General features: G+C 32.9%; 1 protein-coding gene across 1 annotated transcript; it reads right to left on the reverse strand.

Moving 5' to 3' along the window:
* Positions 1-9,295: 9,295 nt before the first annotated feature.
* Positions 9,296-9,763, reverse strand: LOC109818660 (uncharacterized). Its single transcript, XM_020384190.1, has one exon. The coding sequence runs from the start codon at positions 9,761-9,763 to the stop codon at positions 9,296-9,298; it is 468 nt and encodes a 155-aa protein (XP_020239779.1).
* Between the last annotated feature and the right edge of the window lie 2,929 nt (positions 9,764-12,692).

The raw sequence follows: 12,692 nt of genomic DNA on the forward strand, positions 1-12,692 counted from the left end.
CAATAATCATTTTTTAAGACCGTCACTTTAACATCTACTCATAGAGCACCATAGGTGAATTTTTTTATTCCTCGATTAACCCACTTTAATATATATATATATATAATGTTAATATATTTTGACTTATTTTTTAATTAAAATATATTAATAACTTATACCAAAATTTTAAAATAAGAAAATCACTTATTTCTTTTAAATTAGTTAATTTATACAAAAAAATATTATAGTAATTTAATTTAATTTTAAAAGAAAATAAAATATTTTCTTTCTTTTATTAACATTATTTTTTACACTCATTTATCTATTTTATTAAATTTTTTCTCCAATCTATTTCTCTTTTTTATTAAATTTCTTGCCTAACTTATTTATCTTTCTTCTATTAAATTTCTTTTTTAACTCATTTTTATCTCATCTCTCATGATGTCTCTTATTTATCTTCATACAAATAAAAAATTAATTAATAAAAAAAAGAAAAGAGTTTGAGAATGAAGTTAATAAGAGAAAGAAAATGTTTTATTTTCTTTTAACATTAAATTAAATTGCTATAATATCTTTTATATAAATTAACCAAATCAAAAGAAATGAATGATTTTCTTGTCTTAAAATTTTGGTGTAGGTTGCTAACATACTCCAACTAAAAAATAGCTGGGAGTATATTAGCATTCCCCCCCCCCCTCCACACACCCACACACACACACACACACACAAATTAAATTAAATTACTATAATATCTTTTATACAAATTAACCAAATCAAAAGAAATGAATGATTTTCTTGTCTTAAAATTTTGGTGTAGGTTGCTAACATACTCCAACTAAAAAATAGGTGGGGGTATGTTAGCATTCCCCCTCCCACACACACACAGATACATACACAAACACAAACACACATAGACACACACACACACACAAACACACACACACACACACAAACACACACACACAAACACAGACACACACACAAACACGCACACGCACACACATGCAAACACACATAGAGACACACACGCACGCACACCCACACACACCCGCACACCCACACACACACCCCCACACACACACACCCCCACACACACACACAACCACACACACACACATACACCCACACACCCACACACAGACAAATGAAGTTAATAAGAAAAAGTAAATGTTTTATTTTCTTTTAAAATTAAATTAAATAACTATAATATCTTTTATACCAATTAACCTAATCAAAAGAAATGAATGATTTTTTGTCCTAAAATTTTGGTGTAGGTTGCTAACATACTCCAACTAAGAAATAGGTAGGAGTATATTGACATTCTCCTCCCTCGCCCCACATAGAGACACACACACACAGAGACACACACACACACACATAGAGACACACACACACAAACATTGACACTCACACACAAAGACACACACACATAGACACACAGACACATACAGACACACACAGACACAAATTAAATTAAATTACTATAATATCTTTTATACAAATTAACCAAATCAAAAGAAATGAATGATTTTCTTGTCATAAAATTTTGGTGTAGGTTGCTAACATACTCCAACTAAAAAATAGGTGGGAGTATATTAGCATTCCACCCGACCCCCTTACAGACACAAACACACACAGACAGACACAGACACAGACACACACAGACACACACATAGACACACACACAGACAAACACACACAAACACAGACACTGACATAGACAGACACACACACAGACAGACACACACACAGACACACACAAACAGACAGACACACACACAGACACACACACAAACACAGACACACACACACATAGACACATACAAACACACAGACACACACAAATACACATAGACAAACAGACACACGCACAAACACAGACATACACGCAGACACATATGCGCACACACACACACACACACACACCCACACACCCACACACACACACTCACACACGCACACACGCTCACACTTTAAAATTGACTTAAACATCTAGTTCAATTGATATAAACACGTTAGTTCCATCAAATTAAAAATAATTGGCTTATATAAGGATTAATAAAAATTTATCAAACAAATCTAAAATTGATAAAATATAATTAATAATCCATTAGTTTAATAAATAAAAATTATAAATAAATTATATATATAAATATATATACCAATAACACATGAGATCAATTACTTAAAATACGTTATACCATCTATCTTCGATTATATTCGTACTACTTTGAGGTAGATATCGCTTCTTTGAAGAGACATGATTCTATTATTATATATGAATATGATCCCACCATGGGAAACTAATTCAAAAACAACCATATTTTGAAATATATTTATTTTGTTTAATGATAAATTAATTTTTAATATAAAAATATTTATTTAAAATATATCTAATTATACATATATATTTTAAAATTATATTAATTAAATATGTATATAATAGTTTATCTTAAAAAACAATTCATTTAGATATTATAAATATTTTATTTTAAACATCAATTAAATAATACCTTGCTACTTATAATTTATTTAAATATTTATAAATGAATATTACATTAACTCCATTGATTATTTTAATCCTTGTCTTTAGTTTTATTATATATAAAAAATATTTACCTAATATATTTTGAAATTATTTTCATGAATCTTATTTTATTTCAATTGTTATTTTAAAAGTTAGACTTAACCATTCAATTCAATTGATATAATCGAGTTAGTTTCATCGTTTAAAAGTAATTGACTTATACAAAAATTAATAAGAATTTGTGAAACAATTATAAAATGAAATATTCTTTAGTAATTTTAAAAACATTTTATCTTTTGATTTTAATTTACTCAAAGATGTTCATAATATTTAACTTATGATATATACATCTCCTTTGTTTAAAAAGGCTAAAATTGCTAACAATAGAGCTTGAATCCACACACATACTTACGTGGAGAAAATCTTAAGTCTTCCCCCTTAACTAATTGGGCAAACCACCCACTTGTTCCTTTTTATCAGTTTTTAATACATCACAATGAGTTACGTTGCTTTTTTCTCTATCAAATAGAATATGTGACCGTTTGAACAGTTTTTTTTTATTTGCACATTTATTTTAAAGTTTCGTGTTAAAATAAAATCCCAACACAAATTAACATATTTTATAACTAATTAATATCTAGTTTTAAACTTGATATGAAAATATTATGATATAACTTTATAAGATTTTAAATTAGTATTTTATTAGTGGTTGATAATTAGAAAATAAAACAAAGATAAATATATTTTTTGAATTTTATATGTTAGATTTAAGATGAATAAATATATTAAGTTAATTAATAATTTATTTAAAATATTAAAATTTAATTTATAAAAATAATATTTTAAATGAGAAGGGTTATAATAACACGTGTAACTTTTACTAAGTATTACATCGCTCAATAACTTTATATTAAATGTGAATTTTATAAATTTAACTGTTAGATTTAAAGTTTTTTACTCTTAGATCATATACAAAATTTATATGAATTTAAGATGATTTGATACTTCATTCTTGTAAAATAAAATTGACGTAATATATACATTTCAAAATATACTAAAATATGAGTACTTTGATTACCTTCAAGTTTTTGTTCAATTTTAACAAAACTTTATATAAACATATAAAGTAATATGAACTTTCAATCTAACAGTTAGATTTACAAAATTCACTTTTAATATAAAGTTATTGAGTAGTGTAATACTTAGTAAAAGCTATACCAGTATTATTATAACCCTTCTCATTTTAAAATATAAAAATTATTATTTAAACTTTTAAATTTATAATAAATAATTTAAATTGTATCATAATATTAATTTTAAATAGAAATAAGTAGATTGTTAATTATAAAATTAAGTATATATATAAATAAATATTAATTAAATATAATATAATTATTATTAGTAATATAATTATTATATATATATTATTATATATTATAATGGTCCGGATACATCGAAATGAGAAGGATCCAAAGATAGTATAAGTTGAGATTGTATAGTTGAGGATGACATAAATGAATTAATTTGTGTTACCTATACTAACAACATGTATATGTTTTCGGTAGCTTATCTCATCAGAACTCTATAGTTAAACATGCTTGACTTGGAGTAATATAGGGATGGGTGACCTTCTGCGAAGTTTCTCAAAAACTGTGTAATTAAGGACAAAACATGCTAAAAAGTGAAGTATTGTGAAATAGAATCCTTGAGAGGCCAAATATGAGTGTTTCATAATGACCAAATTTGCGACGTCTATAAAATTTAATATAATAAAAAATAAATCTTTAGCGACCGATTTATTGGGTCACTAATTTGGTCCCCATACACATCAGTGACCAAAATCATTGCAACTATTTTGCGATCAAAAGTTTTAGTCGTTATATTGCGACCAAAATTTTCGGTCATTATATAGCTTTGCGACCAAGATTTTTGCGACTACTTAAATTTGGTCGCTAAGGCAAATAGATACCGATTTTAGCAATTTAGCAACTAATTTTGGTGGTCACTAAATGCCACTTTTTTGTAGTGAATATGAATGTTTTTTGTTTTTCTTTCTGAATGTCTCGTTGTGTTCCTTGTGTGATGTTGAGTGTAAAAATGTGTTTAATTTCAAAAATAGATAAGTTTTGATATGAATTAGAGTGTTCTGTGGGTTCTTGAGAGAACCCTATGAGAAACAGGAAAAATATGAATATTTTCTGTTTTTCTTTCTGATTCTTCTGTTGTGTTCCTTGTTGAATGAGATGTATGAATATGTGATTAATTTTGAAAATAGACAAATTTTGATATGAATTAGAGTGCTTTGTGGGTTCTTGTGGGAATCCCTATGAAGTAAAATTAGGAATATGATCTTTGGATGATTTTGAGGCAATATATGTAAAATTGATGACGGCTTCATGTTGGTTTTCTGAGCAAGCGCACCCAAGTCTCTGTATTATAGTAAAAGGTTATCGATTCTCAGGGACTTGTGAAGTAGATCTTGATTTCTATTATGCTAATTGTTACTTGTAATTTCAGAAGCTGAGTATTCACACATGTTAAATAATTGAGATGAGCAGTGCTTTAAAGTTAAGTACCCAAAAGTTAGATTAAATTTAAGAAAACAGATATGAGAAAGAGTTGGGATTAAATTTCATCAATCTCCCTCCTATGTATTCCTAATGATTCTTGCAAATGATTCCATTACTCATTGCCATTGAGTTCTCTATATTCATTCAAACGCAATTCCTTGGCATAAGAAATTCTAAGATATTTAACTCAATGAATGATTCCTCACTTCATTCAGTTAAATGTCTTGCATTAAGAATTAGAACTTGTTGCAACTATTAATTTCGAAACCATCCCTGGCTTTCAAAACTAATAGGTTATTTGTTTCAAATCAAGATTCAGAAAACATTTTCCAACCAAATTCTAAATCCATGATCAAAGATAAATGATCAGTTTAGCTAAGCATTAAGAACAGAATACAAATCATTGGCATTGAATAGTAGATAATATATATATAAGAATCAAAAGGGAATACACAGGAGTTTGATGACTACACCAATCCCAACCCTAAAGCTTTGGCTCTCCATGGTACAAGAAATCACAAAATAACAAGAAGAAAGGTAGAAGAAAGAGATCCTCCGAAGAACCGCGTTCCCACGAGCTCCAAGGTGCTTTGCTTTGTTCCTTCGTTCTGTTCTTCTCTTGTGCCACCTCTGCCCTTTTATAGGTGCTGGAATTAAAATAGAGTAGGCAGGAAAGAGAAGAAACCGCTCAGCGCCTTGAAACGGTTGAGCGATTTGGAGAATTCTTCAACATGAAGTAATCTGAAGGGCTGAGCCCCTCAAATCTGCTGAGTGCTTGAGATGATTCTTCAGCATTAAGCAAGCAAAAGGGGTTGGGCGCTTCAGATCCGCTGAGTGCCTAGGAGGCAGAGGGCACTCATTCTTCCAAGGCCAAAACCGCTTAGCGCTTGTGAGTGGCTGAGCGCCTCTCCTTTGGTGCTCTTGTTAAGCTCTCTGGCGTGAAATTGCTCAGCCCTTTTGAAGGGCTAAGCCGTTTGCCTCCAGACTTCAAAACCTACAAAATAAGCACAAAATCTTATCAAAAGACTCATCACTCCCTGTAATAACGTAAATTAAGAGTCCCTCTTTGATTCTAAGTATATTGGTCAAAATTATATCAATATGTACAAAAATTGTGCTAGATAAGTGTCTCAAATTTATATTTCATCAGACTAGTTAGACACTTATCAAGCTACCCCCAACTTGGAAATTTGTTTGTCGTCAAACAAAAAGTCTTGATTGAAAAAATAATATAACTTAACTTATATACCCAGTGAATCACTTCAAGTTTCACCCAAAAAATATGCTAATGCACTTACATGGTTTCAAGGAGTCCAATGAAAACTTGTTTGCAAAATCCGGTGCTTACATGTTACTACAAATGGTGCCCACATGATAACAAAAATTATGAACATCAAGTATACTCAAGGGAAATATCCAGTCTCTTCCATTGCTTTCAATCAAGAGCACTAAAATTTTTCTCACAATTGTGTATCTCTCTTTAATATGCTGTGAAGGGTGAGTGTTTCTTTCTTTTCATGCACCAAAACACACTAAGTCTGCTTTGTTACCTATCTCCCATAAGTTTGTTGTTAGGACTAAAGATGGATCACTAAGGACTTTAAGAGGGTTTTAATGTGGCCTGGCTATAAGAGACTTGGTTTTCCTTTGGGAATTTAAAGGCCTGTTTGACAAGAGAACATTCTCACTCATATGGGTTAATACCAAATTCTTGCATTTTCTTGAATTCTCTTGACTCTTATGTCTCATCCCTCTTTTGGTTGTATTTACTGGTTCCTTCTCTTTTAGAATATTACATTCAATTGATAAAATGGTAACAAGGAACCTTGATTATAACCTTTTTTTTAGTAATATATATACAGAGAACAATACTTTGCCTGTACAACTCTAACCACATGAAGACTACATACATTTACCCCCAACTTGGCTTAAACCCACTTGTTTCATGAGAATGTCTCTTACCAACAAGGCTAAAGGACAATCATGATTTTTCTTTATAAGCTTAAGGGTTCTGTTTAGGGTCAAATTTGTTTGCTCAAGGGTCAATGTAACTCATGGGTTAGCTTAATGGCTATAGGGTTAAGTATAATGAAGAATTGCCTTAGTAAATTCCATGCATATATAGCTTAACTATAACTCATGGGAGACTCAAACAAAACTGACTGCATGAATCAGTGATGACTCCCAATGATTGAATTTTAACTGTTTGGCCCACTCACTCACATGGTTTGGTTAAGTTCCCTAGATATCAACAACTTCATACTATTTCAATTTCACTTGAACATGCTTGAAGCACACAATTTAAGTAAAAAATGTACAACCATTTGTGCAACAAAGTAAACTTCCAGATTAGAAAACAATGCTCATTGAAAACTTGAACCATGAAAATGCTAATTCCAAATTTTTTTTTATCACCATTAGTGGACTATTGCACAACAAACACTAACAAGAGAATACTAGTCCAACAAGACCTTACTTCAAAAACATGAACCAAACACAAGTTTAACCACAAAAAACATCCAAGTAAACTAATTAACAAAGCCACCAAAAGTACTTACCAAATAGTGGATAAGAGAACAACCAAAAGACTAAAAAGTAAAGTGCTGCAAAAGAAGTAAAACTAGAATTTAAAGTACTGAAATGCAATAAAGTAAGTTTTCAAAAGATCCTTCAATCATCTTCTCCTTCATCATCTCTCTCTTCCTCATCGTCTTTAACTTATTCTTCTTGCTTTGACTGCTCCTCTACCTCACCTTCCTCTTCTTTGTAGGGATTTCATGAGTGTGAGAGGTGGTTTTGGTCTTTACCATCTACATGAGGTGACCCAAAAATTAGACAAGAAGTCAGGGAATAAGAAAGCAGTACAAAAGGCCAAATAAAACTGAACAACAGTACATGTGACTGCAAGAAAATGTTTCCCTATAGTTGCATTGACCCTTACCCTTTTCGAGCTTCCATGTGAGCTAGTTTTCAAGATCCTTCCTACTTAACCGCTTAACGACAGCTAAAGAGTGTGATGTTGTTACGAATAGTTATTATTTATATAGGAGATTTATCTTTTGTATTGTGATGAGTAAGTAAAATATAGAGATCGAGGTTCAGATCAAAACAGACTCTTTGGCTAAGGCTTGTCACTTCGACCTAAAGGGCTGAGCCCTTTGGCCAAAATTGAATGCGGCCCTTAAACCGCTCAGCCGTTTAAAACGGCTGAGCCCTTTGAGTGTAGGGGCTAAAAATTTTCTCTTTTTCACAGAATCATTCCTTTCAAGTCACAAAATGATTTTCCATATTTATTCACTACAGTCCCCAAATTAATTTTCTCAACAACAACAAATTTGTATCAATGAAGCAAAAACAAGAATTTTTCATATCATTCAACCATAAACCCTTAATAATAAAAATTGATCCATGAACTTAAGGCATGCATAACAATATTTGCATTGAAGAACAAGAGAAAGTAGAGAGAGAGAGAGTAAAAGGAGAAAACTTGAAGGCTTACCTTGAAAGCATTGAGAATGAAAGACAAATAGAGGGACAATTTCTTTTTAAAACTGTTCTTGGATCGGGCTTTCTCAAAAAAAATTTTCAAGGCCCGTGTTGAATCGCTCAGCGGTTTTAAAGCACTGGGCGCTTTAGCCACCTCGAGCATTCCACTCAAAATGCTGAGCCTTTTTTAGGCACTCAGCCCTTTGTTCCAGGAGTTGCTTTTAAAATTCATTCATGAAGCGCTGGGCCTTTTTTAGGCGCTCATCTGTTTGGGTGACGCGAGCAATATCAAGAAAAATGATGAGCGCTTTGAAACCGCTCAGCCGTTTGATGCAAAAATCTCAACTAAATTTTTTTGTTGATATGAGGGGCTGAGCCCTTAAAAAGGACTGAGTCGTTTTCCCCCTGGGAGGAAAATGTAGCTAACAATTAGATGTGGCAGCCAAAGGGCTGAGCCTTTTTCTTAGTTTTGTGAACGTACATGGAAGAAGTACATTTTGTTCTCCTTTCACACTCCCACTTCTAGTTACCTTCAATAAACTATAAAAAAACATAACACAAGAGAGGAGAATGTTGAAGGAACATTTGATAGAATGCACAATCAAAACATCAAATCACAAACTCAACTCTTCAAAAGCCTAACTACATATGTAAAGGATTAAACTTAAAATGAAAAATAGAATTCAAACCAAAATGGCTGGGTTGCCTCCCAGTAAGCTCTTCTTTATTGTCATTAGCTTGACACTTCACTCAATCGTGGGTCATTAAGATGAATGACAATGGTAAGTTTCTCAACTTCACCACCCAGATATGGCGTAATCCTCTGACCATTAACCATCCAAGATCTTCCAGAATTTGGCTCTTCGAACTCTACTGCCCCATAATGTTTGACTGATTTGATCACAAAGGGACCTGACCATTTGGACTTGAGCTTTCTAAGGAATAATCTTAACCTGGAATTGAACAATAACACTTGCTGGCCTGGTTGGAAGTTTCTCTGCACAATTTTCCTGTCATGGTAGGATTTTACCTTACTCTTGTAAAATTTTGAGGATTCACAAGCATGCAAATGCATTTCTTCAAGTTTATGTAATTGAAGCTTCCTCTTTTCACCTGCAGCTTTCATATCAAAATTTAATGCCTTCTCTACTGGTGTGGCTAATGAAAATTTTCTTTCAGCTTCCAAACACACTACATCCATCACATCCACTCTAAAATAATTTTTTTTTTCATTTGGGTGTTTCATAGCTTCAAAAATATTAAAATTCACCTCCTCATCCTACACCCTGACCTTGAGTTTGCCATCATCAACATCTATAATGACCTTAGCTGTCTTCATGAATGGTCGACCTAGAATGAGAGGAACCTCAGAATCCTCTTCCATATCCATGACAACAAAATCAACTGGAAAGAAAAATTTATCAACCTTAACCAAGAGATCTTCAACAATACCATGATGGTACTTAATAGATTTGTCAGCCAGCTGCAGAGTCATCCTAGTAGGTCTCACCTCCACATCACCTATCCTCTATAACATAGATAAGGGCATAAGATTGATGCTAGCCCCTAAATCTAATAATGTCTTGCCCACAGAGAGATCGCCAATGGTGACTGGCAAGGTAAAACTCCCTAGGTCTCTATATTTTTGCAGAAGTGATCTTTGAATTATAGCACTGCAACCTGCCTCTAATTCCACTGTTTCATCCTCACTAAGTTTTCTCTTCTTTATCAAAAGCTCCTTCATGAATCTTGCATAAGATGGCATCTGTTCTAGGGCCTCTGCAAAGGGTATGTTGATCTGTAACCTATTGATTGTATCAAGGAACCTTGGAAGCTGTCGTTCCTTATCTTTCTTTGATGGAGCATGTGGGTAAGGTAAATTCTTCATAGGAGGAGGTCTATTAACTTCTTTCCTTTTCTTCTTACTCTTCTCCCTCACAGCTCCATTACTCCTCTCATCTTTTTCACTCTTTTTTTTATTATTTTCTATTTTTCCTGCCTCTTTATTCAACTCCACCTCTTTCTCACTTTCAAACTCAACTACACTGTTTTCTTTATCTTGCTCATCTTTATTTTCTCTCAAATTATCACCTATCCCTCTTTCTATCATAGTGCCTCTCCTGGTTGTAATTGATTGACAATACTCTTTAGGATTGACCTGTGTATTGGCTAAAAAGTTATTGCTTTGCTGCTCTGCCAATTGCTTAGCCAACTGCCCTATTTGTACTTCCAGATTTCTAATAAAAGCTTCAGTATTTTTCTGATTAGTTATATAAACCTGCATGAATTGTGTAAGGGCTTCCTCCATTTTTGTTAGCTTATCCGGTTGATAAGAATGTTGATTCTGATATGGCTTTTGTGGAGGTTGCCTTTTTGATGGCCCTGCTTCTTGCTTCCAACCAGAATATTGATTTTGATTATTCCTCCAACCTTGATTCTGATTGTAATTGCCAGAGAAATTCCCTTGCCTTCCTGGATTGTTCATGTAATTCACTTCTTCCTCCTAGTCTGACTCAGTTATGCTGCAATGTCCATTTGGATGATCACCTGTACAAAAATCACATCTCATTACCTGTTGAGGGTGTGAAGATGATCCCACTTGAAGCTTGGACATCTATTTCTTTAATTCTTCCATCTGTTGAGAAAGAAGTTTATTTTGAGCTAGAATTGCATTTTGAGTATCTAATTCCAGAATTCTTTTTTTTGTGGGCTGGCTTCTATCATGGTGGGCTTGGTAATCACTAGTTGCTAAAGCATCAATAATAGTGATTGCTTCCTCAGAATCATTCATCATCATAGAACCACCTGTAGAAGCATCCAATAGCATTTTTGTTTGTGGCATTAACCCATTACAGAACATCTTAAGTTGTGCAACATCATCAAACCCGTGATTTGGGCATTTTCTCAATAAGGACTTATATCTCTCCCAAGCTTCACATAAAGGTTCATCAGTGCCTTGAGAGAAAGTTTTTATTTCTGATTTGGCACTTATATATCTGGACAGAGGAAAGAATCTAGCAAAAAACTTCCGCTCTACATCCTCCCATCTGGTCAAACTCTGATTTGGGTGGGCTTGCAACCATGTCTTGGCTTTACCTGTCAAAGAAAAAGGAAACAATCGTAGAAATACCGCTTCTTCATCTTCTCCAGGAACGCCCATAGTGCTAATGAGCTCATAGAAAATAGACAGATGAGTGTAGGGATCTCCATGATCCATCCCTGCAAATTGATTGACAGTTATGAGAGATAATAATGCTGGTTTCATTTCCACCCCCTTGGTTGGCCTGACAATACTAGAGAAGTGCCTAGGACACAACTGATGATTATATTCTCCTAAGAGTCTCCTTGGGGGATGATGATGTGGTCTATCACCACCTGGTCCTTCTTCAGCCATTAATTCAGGAGTAGAATGTTGAGCTGAAACTGAGGTGAAGGTACCTTCCTGTCCCTGCCTTTCCTCTTCAAGCTTCCTTTGCCGCCTTCGTTTACTATTATTTTTCCTAGTTGTTTTCTCAATCTCTGGATCAAATAGCAAATGCTCAGCAAGAACTTTACCTCACATACAAAGAGTGACTTAAACAGAAAAGTTAAAACAATCAGTTAAAGAATATTTTAACAAAAAGAAAATAAAATAAATATATACAAACAAGCTACAACAAGAATAATAGAAATCACAAACTATCTTGACACAAGTCCCCGGCAACGACGCCAAGAAACTTGTTAGTTTTCTGAGCAAGTGCACCCAAGTCTCTGTAGTATAGTAAAAGTTTAAGAAAACAGATATGAGAAAGAGTTGGGATTAAATTTCATCAATCTTTCTCCTATGTATTCCTAATGATTCTTGCAAATGATTCCATTACTCATTTCCATTGAGTTCTCTATATTCATTCAAACCTAATTCCTTGGCATAAGAAATTCTAAGATATTTAACTCAATAAATGATTCCTCACTTCATTCAGTTAAATGTCTTGCATTAAGAATCAGAACTTGTTGCAACTATTAATTTCAAAACCATCCCTGGCTTTCAAAACTAATAGGTGATTTGTTTCAAATCAAGATTCATAAAACATTTTCCAACCAAATTCTAAATCCAAGATCAAAGATAAATGATCAGTTTATCTAAGCATTAA

This window comes from Cajanus cajan, chromosome 3 (genome assembly GCF_000230855.2).
Source record: "Cajanus cajan strain Asha chromosome 3, NIPB_CcT2T_4, whole genome shotgun sequence".
NCBI classification, from domain to species: domain Eukaryota; kingdom Viridiplantae; phylum Streptophyta; class Magnoliopsida; order Fabales; family Fabaceae; genus Cajanus; species Cajanus cajan.